Raw genomic sequence first — 18,308 nt, forward strand, 5'->3', positions numbered from 1 at the left:
CCCATAAGCTTCCAACCTGTTCATGGCTATTCTTCGGAGACAGCTCTTCACACTCTATCCATTTCTTGATGTAGAGGGCAACCCTTCCATCCCTCTTTCCTCGCCTGTCCCTTCTGAACAGCCTGTAGCCATTGATAGCTACACTCCAGTCATGGGATTCATCCCACCAAATTTCAGTAATGGCAACTAGGTCATAGCTTTCTAGGATCACAGTGGTTTCCAACTCCTCCTGTTCATTGCCCATGCTGTGTGCATTGGTGTAGAGGCACTTCAGCTGGTCTGTCGGCTGTGTCACCTCATTAGAGAAACATCTCTTAGTTCCTTTGAGGTATTTCATTGGTGTTTCCCTCTTGGCTCCTATTACCTCATGAGCCCCTGGCTTATCTGTGTAAGACTTCAAGTGTGCCAGTATGTCTTAGAACAACAGGCTGAGGGCCCTCGCTAGCACCTCATCACTCTAACCTTGGTGTGCCATCCCACAGCTTGTCATGGGCAAGCCTGATACTATCCCCCTACCCCTTCAAATCTAATTAAAGCTCTGTCAGTAAGCCCTGCATACTCATGAGCAAAGACCCTCTTCCCCCTTTGAGAAAGGTGAATCCCATCTGATGCCAGCAGGCCTGGTCCTGTGTAGGCCATCCCATTATTGAAAAACCCAAAATAGTGACAGTGACACCAGCCATGGAGCCATGTATTAATGGACTGGGTCCGTCTGTTTCTTCCAGTGTTGCTGCCAGCAAATGGAAGGAGAGAGTTTAAAATAACCTGTGCTCTGGACTCCCTTACTAACAATCCCAAGGCCCTGAAGTCTCTTTTGATCACCCTTGGACTATGCGTTGCAGCTTCATCACCATCCACATGGAAGAGCAGTGATGGGTAATAGTCCGAGGGCCATACTAGGCTAGGAAGCTTCCTAGTGATGTCCTTAATCCAGGCCCCAGGGAGGCAGCAGACTTCCCTAAGAGGAGGGTCTGTCCAGCATATTGAACCCTCTGTTACTCTAAGAAGGGAGTTGCCTACAATTATAACCCGTCTCTTCTTCCTTGTGGAGGTGGTTATGATACAGGGGGTAGACCTTTCTGACCTTGGTGACCCCTCTGCTGTAGATGGACCATCATCCGCATTATCCATTGACTGGCCTTCCACATCCAGACTTTCATACCTGTTGTACAGAGGCACCTGGGAAAGCAAGGTGGGCAAGGAGGGGGTTCGCCTGCCACCCCGAGCATGGACTTTCCTCCACTCACTCTTTTCCTTTAAGCTACTGCCTTCAGCCTGGTGGGGGGACAATACAGGATCCCCTTAATCTTGGGGTTTTTTTTTTCTGGTGGCTGTTCCCGTTTCTGTCTCAGGAAGGGCAGAGTTTGGTTCCACCAGTCTCTCTCTTTCTCAGACTCCCTGATGCTCCTTAACCTTTCTACTTCCTCTCATAGCTGTGTGTGTGAGACTGAGTATATATGTATATGTACAAAGACATATGCATACGAGCCAGTACTTATCATACAGCAAAACCTGTTATACATTCCTTGAACTTGAAAAAGCTAGACTCAAAAGTTGTGAAATGCTGACATTAGTATTACGACTGTACTTCAACAGTATTTCAGGAGTCTAGTTACATACATAAAATGCACCCTTTTCAACATGTCCTCTACCTTACTTTTCAGAAAATACTCTATTATGCATTGTCTTTATGGAGAGAATGTAGGTCTGACTGGCCTAGAAAGATACTGTGATAGAGTTGGAAAACTTGTCATAGCCTAGAGTTGCAAATGGGTTTATAGCATTAGGACCATTGTAAAGAAAATGGTATGGTATGTGCTATTTTTGTATGTAACAGTGACTGTTTATGCATTTAGAGGAAAGGAAACATTCATGTCCATAATTTTGTTAAAGTAGGTAAATTATTATTGCTGTAAATAGAAACTTCACTGGTAATCTTCTGTTTAAACAGAGCTATTATTATTTGTTTAGTCAAATGCGAGGCAGGGGGGAGGGGCAGGGGAAGTGTCCTAGGCAGTATGGCATTATTTCAAGACCTGGTTTTACAGTTTGCACACTAGAATTTTTAGGCAAGAAAGATTCTCAAGTTAATATTGACTATTTGGTTATACAGTAGGCTCAACCTTAGATTTTTAAAAATTATTTTAGAATTGATGTCCTTCTCATCCTCCTTGTTAAAAATAGAAACGTTTTGGCTTCTGGTCAATAAAAGTACCATGATGTTTCTGAATTTTAAGTAACTGTGACCTTTTAAAAATTCACTGTATTTTATCCTTACATATAGAAATGTATATGATTTTTTTCTTTTTAAAAAAAATAAAATTCTTACAGCTTGGTTGTTTAATCCATAACTACTTTGCAGCTGGTCCAGAATTAGTGGTATGTATCCCTGTTGATTCATAGAAAGACTAGGAAGTTAATATTTGTTGATTATTACTTTTTTTTCCAAAAATCAAGACCCCAGAGTATGATTGTCAGCATAACCTTAAGAAACTGTAATTATTATGCTACCGCATGCCCTTCCCCCTGTCCCCTTTTTCCTTCTGTACCTCTGTAGGGGCTAAAAACCCCATATATTTAGAAGCACAGACTTGGATTTTGATTAAAGATTACTTAGGATTAAGTCAATTTCTTCGTAAAGGAAAGGAACTCTTCATGTACTCAGTTGTCTCAATGTATATGCTTCTTGGAAATTCTAGTAATTTAATGTGCAAGCAGTCTCGAAGTTGACTTCAAGCCAGGCTGTTGTTAACGTGAAATGAATTAGAGGCAACTCAGGATGCTTTACAGTACCTTCATGAAGAAAAATTTATGGCAAGAAGATCAGATTTATTCAATAAATTAATACTTGTGGATTTCAGCAAGTTGCTGGAGGAGATACGAACTGAGGGTTGAAATGTTTATTACAAATTATGAAGTAGCAAGCTATTAATAGTTTAAAAGTGTTAAGTACCGGTTTGGGTACCTTTCAGAATTGCTTGGAAATACGATGTTAAGAAGGAAATACTTTCCTTTAGTAGTATTTTCATAAATTTGTTTAATGAAATAAATACACACTCTTATGAAGTTAATTATGTTGCCAACTTAAATTGTTAAGCATTGCTCTCATGAACGCATTGACGGTCTTTCATGAAACTGAATGCTTGAACACCAGAGTAAATAAAATGATTCCTCCGTTCCCCTGAACCTCAGCAATAATCATGTCATCCTGGACAGAACAGGCGGGGTTTATTAATAGCAACTTAATGTTTTTTGCACATGAATAACTTTGATGTTTTTAGAAACAGCTGATCCATAATGCAGTAGTTTAGATACTTGAATGTTGATGGTATGCTGGAGAAACACTGCCTCTTTAGTCTCTTTGATTTGTAGCAGAAAAATATTTTCTACTTCTGGAATTCCTCTATTGGGTTTTAGACCTGGTAGCAGTCATCTCCAAATTCCAGTGAGAAAGTATTTTTACCTTCACACAATGCCAAATTGTCAGGAGTTTTGTGGATGAAGATTTACTATTTTAGTCTTCTCTGAATCATAGGGAATTTGTATTAATGTATTACCCACATGAAATTTCTTGTCAGAGAATACATTCTTCCACTCTTGGACTGGCTTTTAGAAATAGGGAAAAAAGGGATCATGGTATCCTGACCCTGACATGCAATCATGCCTGTATTGTGGCATATTATTTTGGCCATAGATATGTGTTTGGATATAGTAAAGGAGAAGCTGTCACAAAAAATCGTCTTTATAATTAGGCCAGCTTGTTCCAGAATTGTAAAGGTGAGTCTGTGAGGCAATAAACATACATTCTTTTACTAATATAAAAATGTTTGTATTCTTAACAAATGGTAGCTCAGTCCCTCAGTTATCTAATCACTTCCAGCAGGAAATTACAGTATTAGTTTGTCCTGTATGATCTTAAGAATTTTATGTTTGATATCATGATATGGCATAAGAGCTTCCAGCCTATTTTTCCTGTCTCTCTTATATGCACAGCTTGGCAAGATTAAGGTCATGTTCTTTAGCCAGACTTCAGTCTCTTAAGCCTGAAGGAAATTTCTGAAGGTATTTTATTAAACCATTTAGCATTATGATTGTTCATTTGAAATTCTACAACCTCCTACAAGGTCCCAAGCCTTCTAAAGTGCCTGAAGTGAAATAGGTCTGTTGAGATACTGTTCACAGTGTGAAAAAATGTTGACTCTTACATCACATTAATCATTACATCAAATAGTAAAAAAGAGAAAGTAAAATAAGAAAGAGCAGCTGGTAGTTCACATGCATGTTTGCAGTTCAGGATACTTCTGAAGAAATCAGGAGTTAACTACTGCTTGCTGATGCAGAATACATCAAGGTCTTCTCCACCGTAATTTTATCTCATGTTTCTCAAGTGGGAAGAAATACACTGTTAATTTTAGTTGACAGGAGTTCTGATAGTATGCACTATTACTGCTTAAAAGTAAACTTTCATTTACCAACATTTGTTAAATTGGTAGTCGGTATGCATATATTTTCAGACAGTAATAAAGATTTTGAGTAAGCAGAAAGATTGATGTTGTTCCTGAACCAAAATCTCCATACACGGATTCCTGTTTTAGGATTGCTGGAAGATTTTTGCAGCCCAAATTCTGATTATTTGACTTGGTATAACCAAGCATGTGTTTCCCCCAAATTCGATCATTCCTAATGATTTGACTTCAGGCTCACCATTATTAAGAAATATAAGTTCTCTGTACATTGTTTCTCAGATATGATTCTCCTGAACAGGAGAAGGAGGCAAGTTAAAACATTTTAAATAAAAATAAGTAAATTAAACTTTGATATTTAATTTGGTGTCAGAATACGCTAACGTATGGAGGTTGGGATACACTCTGGGCAGTGGAAGACAAAATGTTTTGAAATTTGTGTAACAGAAGAGAGATTCGGGGTGTCCCAAAGATTATGATGCTGTGGTGGTTTAGCCTTGGCTGGCCATGAGGTGCCACTCTCACTCCCCTTCCTCAGCAAGGCAGGAGCAGAAAAGAAGGTGAAAAGCTCATCTTGAGATGCAGACAGGCAGATCACTCACCAGTTACTGTCACAGGCAAAACAGACTCGACTTGGGGAAGATGAATTTAATTTATTGCCAACCAAATCGGGGTAGGATAATGAGAAATAAGAGCAATCTTAAAACACCTTCCCCACACCCCTCCCTTCTTCCTGGGCTCAGCTTCACTCCCGACTTCTCTGCCTCCTCCCCCTGAGTGGCGCAGGGGGACAGGGAATGGGGGTTGCGGTCAGTTCATGATGCTTTGTCTCTGCTGCAGCTTCCTCTTTACACTGTTTCCCTGCTTCAACATGGGGTCCCACCCACGGGAGACAGTCCTTCATGAACTGCTCCAGCGTGGGTCCTTTCCACAGGGTGCAGTCCTTCGGGAGCAGACTGCTCCAGTCTGGGTTCCCTGCAGGGCCACAAGCCCTGCCAGCAAACCTGCTCCGGCATGGGCTCCTCTCCATGGGGCCACAGGGCCTGCCAGGAGCCTGCTCCAGCACAGGGTCTCCACAGGGTCACAGCCTCCTCCAGGCACATCCACCTGCTCCGGCGTGGGGTCCTCCATGGGCTGCAGAGGGACAGCCTGCCTCACCATGGTCTTCACCATGGGCTGCAGGGGAATCTCTGCTCTGGCACCTGGAGCACCTCCTCCCCCTTCTCCGACTTCACTGTCTGCAGGGCTGTTTCTGTGCAGCATTTCTTAACCTTTCTTAATGATATTTTCACAGAGGCACCACCAGAGTCACTGATGGGTTCACCTTTGGGCAGCGGTGGGTCTGTTTTGGAGCCATCTGGAACTGGTTCTCTATGACATGGGGGCAGCCCCTGGGTGTCTTCTCACAGAAACCACCCTTGCAGCCCCCTTGCTGCCAAAATCTCGCCATGTAAACCCAGTACGGATGCCATCCCTCTTTTTCACTCAGCTTTAGCAGTCACACTTTCATTTTTATTGAAATGAATGGGTAAAATGTATTTTTGGTCAGTGTAACAATTCACCCAGTTCTAACATTGTGTTAAAACTGATACCAAGTCAGTTAGATTTCTTCTTTATTTATATACTGTACCCATAATATGTATTTGTAAGAATTTTTGTTTAGATAAAACTGGTTTTTGCAAGAATTTTTTGTGTTTTAATAATCTCAAATGGCTTGTTTCAGAGGATTCATTCAGTATTTGTATGTGAAAATTTATGTCCTTTGTCATTAACTCTCTTCTGGGATCTTCTTAGTCTAAAGGTCAGAAAAACTGTGTAGCCTTTACTACTTTGTGCATGTATTAATACTGACTTTTCTTCTTTTTTTTTTTTTTTTTCCTGATGTTGATGGGTAGTTGCTCTAGTTCTAAAAGTATTTCCTTAAAACACCTTTTTTTTTTTTTTTTTTAAATTATCCACCTACTATTTATTCACTGTCACTATAATTCTTTCTGAACTCTTACACAAGGCAAAGGGTGACATAGAGCATGGACTAAGCTGGAGGATGCGATGCACTGAGAATGTACAACATAAGTTGACAGACTGAGGTGAAATTTTACTGTCATTTATGGCACAGGCTTGATAAGTTTTTTTTCATGTCCTGTGCCTAAGTTTTGCAGCCTGTAAAATGAAGGTGGTGGTGTTCTTCTTTATCGTAAAACATGTTGAGATCCACTGCGAAGGTATACAAGATCTAAGTCTATATACTTAGAGTAAATATTCCATTAATATAGAGTTAAATCTTCTCTTGCTTCACTTAATGCAAATCTCTTTACTTATTAGAAGAGATAAATTAGATATTACACCATTTTTTACTGGAATAAATCTCTTCGCAGCCGAACAATTACTTTACAGCAGATGTTGCCGATTAGAATATTGCAATGAGCAATGGAAGTTTTTGGTGATGTTTAAGGAAAAGCAAAACAGCTATTATTAAAAACGTGAAAACAAAAAAATCCTAGTAGAAGCACATTACCAACACATAAGGAAACCACTTTATAATGTCCAAATATTGGAGTTTACAGTATGCACTTGACAGAAGTTATGACTGAGTTATTTATTAGAGGAGTTATTATTAGAGGAGCTTGCCAAGCCACTTTCCATCATCTATCAACAGTCCTGGTTAACAGGGGAGGTCCCTGAAGACTGGAGGCTTGCCAATGTGACGCCCATCTACAAGAAGGGCCGGAAGGAGGACCCGGGGAACTACAGGCCTGTCAGCCTGACCTCGGTGCCGGGGAAGATTATGGAGAGGTTCATCTTGAGCGAACTCCACAGGCAAGTACAGGTCAACCAGGGGATCAGGCCCAGCCAGCATGGGTTCACAAAAGGCAGGTCCTGCTTGACCAACCTGATCTCCTTCTATGACCTGGTGACCCGCCTGGTAGATGATGGAAAGGCTGTGGATGTCATCTACCTCGACTTTAGCAAAGCTTTTGACACCGTCTCGCATAATATCCTCCTCGGGAAGCTGGCAGCTCACGGCTTAGACAGGCATACTCTTCGCTGGGTAAAGAACTGGTTGGGTGGCCGAGCCCAGAGAGTAGTGATAAATGGTGTTAAGTCCAGTTGGCGGCCGGTCACGAGCGGTGTTCCCCAGGGCTCTGTTTTAGGGCCAGTCTTGTTCAATATCTTTATCAATGATCTGGACGAGGGGATCGAGTGCACCCTCAGTAAGTTTGCAGACGACACCAAATTGGGTGGGAGTGTCGATCTGCTCGAGGGTAGGATGGCCCTGCAGAGGGACCTGGACAGACTGGATCGATGGGCCGTGGCCAACTGTATGAGGTTCAACAAGGCCAAATGCCGGGTCCTGCACTTGGGTCACAACAACCCCATGCAACGCTACAGGCTTGGGGAGGAGTGGCTGGAAAGCTGCCTGGCCGAAAAGGACCTGGGGGTGTTAGTAGATAGCCGGCTGAACATGAGCCAGCAGTGTGCCCAGGTGGCCAAGAAGGCCAACAGCATCCTGGCTTGTATCAGGAATGCTGTGGCCAGCAGGAGCAGGGAGGTGATTTTTCCCCTGTACTCGGCGCTGGTGAGGCCGCAGCTGGAATACTGTGTCCAGTTTTGGGCCCCTCACTACAAGAAAGACATTGAGGTGCTGGAGCGTGTTCAGAGGCGGGCAACGAAGCTGGTGAAGGGTCTGGAGAACAAGTCTTATGAGGAGCGGCTGAGGGAACTGGGGTTGTTTAGCCTGGAGAAGAGGAGGCTGAGGGGAGACCTTATCGCTCTCTACAACTACCTGAAAGGAGGTTGTAGTGAGGTGGGTGTTGGTCTCTTCTCCCAAGTAGCTAGCGATAGGACAAGAGGAAATGGGCTTAAGCTGCGCCAGGGGAGGTTTAGACTGGAAATTAGGAAAAATTTCTTTACGGAAAGGGTGGTCAGGCATTGGAACAGGCTGCCCAGAGAGGTGGTGGAGTCACCATCCCTGGAGGCGTTTAAAAAACGGGTAGATGTGGCACTTCGGGATATGGTTTAGTCTGGTCTACCCTTGATTAGTCTAGAGTGGGCTTGGTAGTGTAGGTTAATGGTTGGACTGGATGATCTTAAAGGTCTTTTCCAACCTAGATGATTCTATGATTCTATGATTCTATGATTTGATAATTAATTTCATAAAGCAAACAGTACCATTTATTCTCTTGCAGATTGGTAAATTACATAATTTGTTGCTAGCTCATTAGTATTTTAGGTCTATTCTTGTACTGAAAAAAACCAAAACTAGAGCACATTATTGGTTACTGTAGCACATTGACAGGTTTTCAGTTAGGAAATGTGAAAACAGAATCCCCCAGTATATTTTTACAGGTTAACTGTAGCTATCACAAAAGCATATTAGGTAGTAGTGAGCGGTACCTTTGACACAGAAAGTTTTATCATCCTTCTCTTTCTAGTGTTTCACTTACTGATTGTGCACCATGTATCTGGGATTGATGCTGAACTCATTTGTGTATTATACAGCTGTTGTCACCTGTGGACGTTGGAAATAAAACACTCCTGTTCAGAATTCACTAATTATGTTTCATAGGGTACCATTTTTTTATTATTTCAGTCAGTGTATGTGGTGGCTTTCACGTGAGCTTTTTCTGACACTGTAGGCAAAAAAAAATCAAATATAGCAATCCTTGAAATTTTAAGATGGTAAGTTGTTTTACATCTAGTCTGCTCGCTCTGTTAGATCTGCTACTATACAGATTCTTAAATATAAAGTTAGTTGCTATTTCTTACGGACATGTCAATTTAAATTTTGATATTAACTGTATCTAACATTAGTAAGTATGATGTTTCAAACCACATTGGAATGGAAAGAGTACTGATTACAAAGACTACGAGTCTTTCTTTTACTGAGCTGTATTTTAGATGACAATTTTGGATGATAAGGCTGCAGGAAAGTATATGTAGACTAAATTCTGTTGCCTAAATATTTGTTTAATTTTCCCTTTCATGCCTTGGGGATTAGATTGCAATGCTCAGCTGCATAGAGAGTTCAAAATTTGGCCATGATTAGCACAGATTAGAGTGTGGAGAATGAATGCTTAAGGTATGAAGATCAATGGAGTAAACTGTTAGAGGCATTAGAAAATAAACCCAGGTGAGAACTGGAGCTATGGATGACCCTTGGATCTGTGAAGAGCCTACTTCATAGAGAGGATTGCGTGTATAGATCTCAGGAGTTTCAAGATCCCTTGGCAGTTTACTGCAGTGGAGATGTGAAGACTGCTGATTTCTCCTTTTCCATTAGCTTCCATGGGTTCAAGCTGTATGGCGGCTTGCAGAACGCAGAGGTTGAATGCGGGAGTTTCCAGGCTCCCAGCTGCAGGGCCCTTTTCTTGGCACACTCAGTAGAGCTCCTGGGGTTCCCAATGCTTCCCCATTCCCTGGGAGGCTACTGCCATGTAACCAGAGCCTGCTGAGATCTGAGGAAGAGGAGGAATACATGATTCTTCATGCTGCCAAAACCAAACTTATTTTCTTTGAGCTTTCTTCTTTTTTCATCCTGGTTTGGGGTCAAATATTATTTTTCTAGAAAACATTTTTTTCTCAGTGAGTTCTAATATGCAATATATGACAAAGTACAACAAAACTTTAAAGAAACATTGTTTGAAATGTTGATATAGTTGTTAACATTAGTGCAGTTTTAAGGTTATTAATGTCACACAGCTGTTAGCTTTTTGATTTATGTCGCCACCGGAGGCATGCTGCGATGTCTGAAGTTGCTCCACCTGTCATGTTCTATTGCTTTGTGAAGTGCAATGTGTCCCTTCCACTATGTCAGCTCTGCCAGCAGTTTTTACAGTAACAACAACATGGAAGTATAGGAGGTTGTATGAAATACCCTTACCCGTTTTCTGTTCTTTATGATGCTCTCTTTAGGATTTTTCTTCAAAGTTTGTTGGGTTTTGTTTCCCCCGCCGCCTCCCTGTATGAATTACTCTTCTTTCTGCTGTTACTTTGTTTAACAGATCTTAAAAGGAGATCTAGAAATGAAAAGGCAAATGATGGGTAAGCTGAAGTCACTCAGCCGAGAGCTCCTTATAGCTGTGAAAAATAAAGCAGTGGCTCAAAAGCTTGAAAGTCGTCTCGAAAATGTTGCCCAGCGCTGGGATAACCTTGTGCAGAAGGTGGAGAGCAATTCGAAACAGGTTTGTTAAAACCATCATTTTGTCAGTTGGTGACAGTGAAATCCTTTGCCAGTCAAATCCTTGAAGTAGTTTTGGTGGTGTTTGTCATATTAATTTCTTTCCCGGCATGACTGCCTAAGACATATTTTATTTTTAGGACAACATAATAAAACTGTAATATAACTTTCAAGAATTTTATTTATCTCTTTAGTTTTTGATCTTTCTTTATAGCGTTGATTGCTTTCTTGGATTGTTAACTATGTTTTCAGGGATGGTACAATCCATAACGAAAATACTCTTTCCAGTTAATTTATTTTTAACCTATAATAGTTGGTCACTTCAAATACACTGTTTTTATGGCTGTCTGTGGAATGGCACTTAGTCTGAAATTAGTGTAAGAACTGTTTGCTAGTTAAAGAGAATTTTTTTTAATTTCTTTTCAACAGTGAAAGTTTATAATAGATTACTGGTTTACTTCTGCTTATGTTATGCTGATTTACAGATTAAAAAGAGAGGCCATAAAAAGAGAAGTTTCTTGGAAAAATAAATAAATCAATCCATACCTGTAGCCAAAATGACAGTGAAAAATGATTAAATTCCGCTATTATTTTGCCCAGCTGCTTTATGGTAACTGTAATATATTAAAAAAGAAATTGAGGTTTTAAAGTTCCATATTTTTTAAACCAGATAACAAAAATCAGTGCTCTGGTGTAGTATCGAAAAGATACTTGTTTTTCCTAGCCATCTGTCAGCACCTCTTTCTTAGTGGATTTAAACCCAAATCAGCTCACTTTTTTCCATTCCATTATCTCATTGAGTCATTTTTGTGCTGTCATTGTATGACTGGTGAAATGGAAATGGACATTAAAACTTTTTAATGATAACGGAGCAGAATGTTACTGCATGCACCTCTGTCCTGTCCCTAGAGGGTCTCTCACAGTTCTGGTCAGTTTGATTCAATTCCCTTGACCGTGCTGCACCTTTTTGTTGCTATATACTAATGCTTCTACCAACTTATGTTTGGGTAATTAGGTGAAAGCTTCTGTACTTCCTGTAGTGATCTGAATACCTGCCAGTAACCTTGCTTCCAACTCGTACCTTACTCTTTTAGTTTCCTCTGTGACACAGTTGCTTGTGTAGTTGAAGCTGGAAAAAACGCTTTGGGAGAACAGAAGAAAATGGGGAAAGGGTACAACCTCACTTAGTAACAGAAGGCAAATCCAGTTTGTGCTACACAGCATTTGTAACAGTTGAAAATTTAACTCTTGCATATTTGCTGCAGGAAACCCGTTGTTTCAGTGCAGAGGAAAATCCAGAGATGCATTTTTAATTTGGGATGGCTAGGGTCACATGATTGGAAGAAGTTAGTAACTCACTCCAAAGTGTTCAAGAGTTATTTAGATTGTTGATCGATCCTAAAGGCAGATACTAGTTTTGAAAATGGAACTTAGATTACAGAAAAGGTAGCCTCCTCATGAAATGAGCAATCCTGAGGCTGCACATTCATACATCGTAAAGAAGCACAGGTGGGAGACAGTTTGTATTCCCAAAACAGTGTAACTGTCTTATCATAGCAGCACACTTCAGTCAATAAGCTTTTCCTCCAAGGAGAAGCTACTTTGCTTGGCACAGAGTTGGTATACTGTTGTGGGCATATTGCTTCCAATTCTGGAGACACTGCACATTCAGTGCTAACTGAAGGACCGCTTCCTAAGGCACTGTTACACAGTTTAGATATGTCCTCTATGAAGTACTGATGCCATGTGTTTCTATCTAAGCAGGGTGGATAATGTTATTGGGTTTATACATTTATTTATTACAAAGCTCATTGACACATTTAGACTGCAAGAAAAAAATGCCTCTAAAAGATCTAATTATTCTCTCTAATGAACTGGGGAGGAGGGGAGTTGGAAGAGGGTGACAAATACAATGCTTTTCACTAAAATCTATCAGAAAATGCACATTTTATTTATCAAACTTAGATATTGACTTTAAAATGAACTTTATTCCATTCATTAATAATTCTTATAGTACCTTCATAATTACATTTTTGTCATTAGTTATTTCCCCTCCCTCTCTTACTAAAGTGTCACTAAATTATTAACTTGTTAACAAAATAAGGAATTAAATGGAACAGACAACCTCAGCCTCAGTTCAAAGCTGATTCTCCAACTAGATGTAAGAAGCAGTTCTACATCCCAAAGGAAAAGTGCAGAAAGTAGAATGTGAGTCCTCCCACATTTAGCTGAATTCATTGCTGCTGAATTTAAGCATCTAATCTGAACTCGTGGCTAAAGCTTCTGCTGCAAATGAGTGGATGGCAAGGGTGAGAAAGAGAGATACCTTTTAAGAAAAGCTGTTTGTCCTCATCATGAAAATGTCAGCTTTCCTTTGTTGATGACACAGTGAAAACAAGGACAAGGACTATTTGCTTAGACTAGTTGTCTAACTTTTAGAAACTCTAAACCCACCTTTGGTGAGTTCATTGTGCTTCACTAAATTGTACTGAAAACCTTCCCAAACTGAAGAAAACAGTATTCCTCCTCTGAACTTCCCCACTCACATACATACATTTCATCAAACAACAGATAACAGCTCCAAAAGTGAGTGTTAAGGAAAATTATGAGTTTATCAAGACTGAGGGCAATTCCAAAGGCAGTAGTAAATGATGGCATTAAAGGTAGGCTGCCATATAAAAGAGAAATAAAATGACATAAAACTACTGAAGTGCTATACACACATTATACATAAGTTTGCCTGTAGAGGATGAAAAGGAAGATTAAATTTGTGCGCTCTGAAAAGAGATGAGTTTTAACATGTTTCCAAGATGAGCTTGCTGATGTGAAACTGCAGGCAAGCATTGTATTTTGAAAGCCTTTTAATGTGCAGCCTTATGAGTCACCTAGGCGCTTTCCATATGATTTTCTAGTGGGTTAAAGGCCTAGACTGTATCACCCCTTCTTAGATTCATATTTGTTTGTCAGGAACTTAGAGGGATGAGGAAACTATATGGTCAGTATTTGGACCATCTTTGAATAATACATGAAACACACCACACCAGTGATTAGATCTAAGAGGTGGGTTGTTCTTTTTTTGACAGGGAACCTAATAAAAGCTACTTCTTTTTTGTTACTTCCTTGAATTTTTAAGGATTTTCTTTTACCTTCTAAAGTGTGTACACCCTTTAAATGTGCACTAACTCCATCTTGCAGAGTTACATTGCAGTGTAATCTTCAGTACCTTTTAGTCTCACCCAGTCTCTAATTAGAATGATTATAAGCTTTAAATTCACATCTCCACTCTCCTTTTGAAGTATATAGTATTTAACCTCCACTCCTATTGACTAAGCATGAAAATTCTTTACTGTTTTGATATGTAAATCATTACCCCACGCAGCATTGTGACTTGACTGCTCTGTGCATATGATAATTGCACTGACTGCTTTTGAAGTACAGTTCCCAGCCACCGGCTAAAGCTGTTACTCCTGTGTAATTGGTAGTATGCTGCAGAAGACTCCTATAGCTCCCTAGTTGTGGTTTGTTCTGGTTTACACCTTCTTCACTGTAAAGTGTACCCTGGTAATGATTGGCAAATGGAAACATGACAGGATATGACCTCAGGTGTCAGAAACATCATCCTATCATTGATTTTTGGATAAAACCTAGTGTAATAAGAATTTTGTCAGAAGGAGGAAAGGGAGACTGTACCCAAAACTGTATGTAAGGAGCAAGCAATTACTTGGTGTGTTCTTACCTACAGAGTCAACCCAGGGAAAGATGACATCAGGTGTTATCCTCAAATTTCATAGAACCTTAGAACTCAGAAGCTTTAATTTGCTTTTCCTTTCTGCCCCAAAATAAAATTAAATAAAAATAAAATTTAAAAGAAATCTGTATAAGTTTTAATAAAACTATATGGAAATGTTTCCTTATTATTGTTACGATTTCTGTAGTTGAAAATATCAAAGTCAATACATCTTGTTGAGGGAACTAAGACAAAAGTATTAATACATAATATTGTAGTGATTAAAAAGTCAACTGGGTGTTTTGCTCTTCCAAAAATTTATATAGTTCGTACGTGAGCTAAGTCCCTGCAGTCCACAAGCAGCTTACTCCAATTGACATAATTAATCCAGAGATTAAAAATAATTCTGCTTTGAATCTTAATTTTGTAGTCTTCTGAGTAGTCCAGTTTTTGCTCTAAAGCCTAGAGAGCTGGTCATTTCTGGAGGGGGAAGAAAAGCGCTGACTGCTTTAAGAAAGATTGCCAAAATTACAGTGATAATGGACTTTCCTACTCATCACTTTCACTGGCAGACTGGACAAAGAGCAGGAAGACTTTTTTGTTTTGAAGACCTGTCGTGGTTTAACCCCACTTGGCAACTAAGCACTGCACAGCTGCTCACTCACCCTCCTCCTCACCCCTGTGGGATGGGAAGAGAATTGGAAAAAACAAGTAAAACCCGTGGGCTGAGATAAAGGCAGTTTAATAGGACAGAAGAGGAAGAGAGAGTAATAATAATAATAATTATAAAAGAATATACAACACAAGTGATACACAATGCAATTGCTCACCACCTGCTGACCGATGCCGAGCCAGTCCCTGAGCAGTGATCACCACCCCGGCCCCCCCCCCCCCCCCCCCCCCCCCCCCCCCCCCAGTTTATATACTGACCATGACGTCACATGGTATGGAATAGCCCTTTGGCCAGTTTGGGTCAGCTGTCCTGGCTGTGCCCCCTCCCAGTTTCTTGTGCACCTGGCAGAGCATGGGAAGCTGAAAAGTCCTTGACTAGCATAAGCAGTACTCAGCAACAACTAAACCATCAGTGCGTTATCAAAATTATTCTCTTACTAAATCCAGAACACAGCACTATGCCTGCTAATAGGAAGAAAATTAACTCTATCCCAGCTGAAACCAGGACAAGACCAGCAATGCTGGCAGGAATTTGGGTTTTCTCCAAGTTTTTTTTACCTTTATTAGTGTTGCCTGCTGAGAAAAGGCTGGTTGCTAACAGTATCTCCCTTTCCTTGTCACTCTTTTTTCAATATAAGAAAATATTGTGGGAAAGAAGTTATAGTTAATTACCTGGTATGTGTCTTCTCCATTGTTTATAGAAACACTAATGTCTCAGTAACTAAGGTAACTCAACACTCCACGGAGTTTCTAATGCAAGAACTCATAGATTATTTATGTATGTGTATATAGTTTCATGGAATTTTAGATACTGGCATTCCTGTTGCTGAACTGGAAAGTCTTTCTCATTCTTGCACACTGGCAATAAGCAAAGAAGCAGGGCTCTTCTGGTGCACAGCTTTTCCTGCTCCTGGTGTAACTTCTTTTTTATTTTCCATTTCACTGCCCCTGAACTGTGAGGTGGCCATTGGAGCTGTAACTAGAGCATTTTGACAAATGAGCCATCATCTGACAGAACCAAAAAAAGAACTGACCCATTTCTCATGAGTTAAGGGACTTAAGAACAGCTGTCCATGTTTCAGTGGGAAGTCTGGTGTTATATGGAAACAAATATAAACAGGCAGTACATGTACAACCAGTATCTTTCAAACAAATATGAGCAGAAAATATTTCTCATCGTTCCTTTTTTTTATGTAGCTGAACTATATGAAGGTTTTATTTTTGTATTACCAGGCAAAGTTAAATGCATTAGACTGGTAGTGTTTACAGTGTTACATATTATGTGTATTAGTATTTGTTACGACCCTTTAACATTAGTTTTTAATTATGGAATAACACTGATGCAAATTAATTTGCCTTCTAGTGCATGTTTTCTAATTTAAGATTTCCTGACAGAAAGCTAACTGCCCTTTTGTGCAAGTAGGTTGTGGTGAATTATGTTCTAGTTTGAAAATTATTATAAATGGTAAAAATAACAATTGGTAATTTAGTGCCATTACCATGCCTTTATTACTTCTCAAGGAGTAAATCTACAGAATGGAGGCAGAGTAACATACAGCAATAGTAACATTTTATGTATTTGCTATCACTCAATTTCCTCATAAAATTGACCATTCATTTTTTTCTTCATTCAGCATGATTTAGAGGGAGCCGTAAGTTCATTCTGTTTAGGATCTTTTCCGATTTTGATATTGACTTCTGCAGATAACTTGTTCACACAGCATGAGTGAGATAAAACAATTTTATTTGAGTTGCATATAATGTTATTTTTTTCTGAAGGTCAGCCTATGTTCAGACGGAAGCAGTTTCTCATTATTTTCTATTGCTATTCCAAACAGTCTTTACTGAAGTCTTTCAAACAATGTGTGACCTCTGTTTTAATACTTCTCACAGATTTCACAGGCTGCCACTACCACTCAGACATCACTAACAGAGACAACTGTAATGGAAACTGTAACTATGGTGACCACAAGAGAACAAATCCTGGTTAAGCATGCTAAAGAGGAACTCCCACCACCTCCACCCCACAAAAAGAGGCAACTCCTTGTGGATTCAGAAATTAGGAAGAGGTGAGAACCATTGAGACAGAGAGAGAATACTGACAGAGTTTGGATGAGAATGCAAAAATAGTCATTTGACTGCAATGTCAAGCTTTTTTGAGATTAAAATTATATTTCTGTTCTCTATTAAGGGTACCAACTGATTATTATCTTTCTTTACTCAGGATGAATTGTGGATTTTTTTGTGCCTCTAATCCAACTGTTTTGCAGTGTAGAATGTTAATCATTAGATCAACACCATTGTGATAGTAATCATAGTCAGTAGAAGTCCTTATGTATGGCATTGCGGGGGTCTTACTTGACTACAGTCTTGCAACTCAAAGGACAAGAAGCATTCCATTAGTTCTCAGCTTTTTACATTCTTTAAAAACAATTTTTTAATACTTAGAATAGTAGTAGTGCAGATACTGCCTGGTTTCTAAAATTCAAGTTGTAGTCTTTCTGGCTTGTGGGTCAGCAGTAGCAATAACAGTTCTACAGAGGCAGAGTTAATATTTGGTGAAATGTACAGTATCATTATTTTCAGATTTTTTCCTGTGTAGCTCCAAATACAAGTGACAAGAGATTTTAGACTAATACTGAACACTTAATAAAGTCATAAGAAAAACTTCTGATGAGTTTAAGTAGGATTGGCTCAAGCACTAAATTTCTGAATAAAATGCTAAGAAGCTAGACTTCAAACACTCATTGTAATGTTGGTTTTGGAAATGTTTTCCGATATTCAGATAAACATGCAAATTCCAAGGTAATAGATTCAAGGACTGAAAAAAATGTGAAACTGCATTCAGTGTCTCATTTCTATAGAAAATATCTTTGTTTAGTTCAGTGTGTTTTCAGTGATAAGTTATTTTCTTGTAAAATAGTCTTTAACTTATTAAGAAGAATGAGATACACCAAGAATAGAAGAAATCTGACTTCTTTTTTTAATTGAAGCAGTATGTCATTGAAATAGTAGATACTTAGAGGCACCGTTTTTTATACATAGGCATCTGAACTGGGATTTATCTTACCCCTCTTCAACCATTCTAAAAGTAAGGTTTCTAGTTTAGCCTCATTATTTAAGAGCACTATATATATGATGTAAGAAGAGTGATTTGCCCCCTTTTTGTTAAATTGGATAACTACTCCTCCAATAGAAAGCGTTTAAACTAAATAACTAACTTCGTTAGGTAAACTTGAATGAATTGAAGCTAATCTCCAAAGTCCTT

At 39.5% G+C, this 18,308-nt stretch overlaps 1 protein-coding gene across 1 annotated transcript in view; it reads left to right on the top strand.

Moving 5' to 3' along the window:
* Window positions 1-18,308, top strand: part of DMD (dystrophin) — a 1,232,979-nt gene that overhangs the window by 425,541 nt on the left and 789,130 nt on the right. Inside the window, exons 16-17 of the mRNA XM_075717957.1 lie at window positions 10,466-10,645; window positions 16,934-17,109. Of these exons, the coding sequence (XP_075574072.1) occupies window positions 10,466-10,645; window positions 16,934-17,109 (356 nt within the window). The remainder of the gene's footprint in view (window positions 1-10,465; window positions 10,646-16,933; window positions 17,110-18,308) is intronic.

The sequence above is a fragment of the Pelecanus crispus genome, chromosome 1 (genome assembly GCF_030463565.1).
Source record: "Pelecanus crispus isolate bPelCri1 chromosome 1, bPelCri1.pri, whole genome shotgun sequence".
Classification (NCBI taxonomy): Eukaryota; Metazoa; Chordata; class Aves; order Pelecaniformes; family Pelecanidae; genus Pelecanus; species Pelecanus crispus.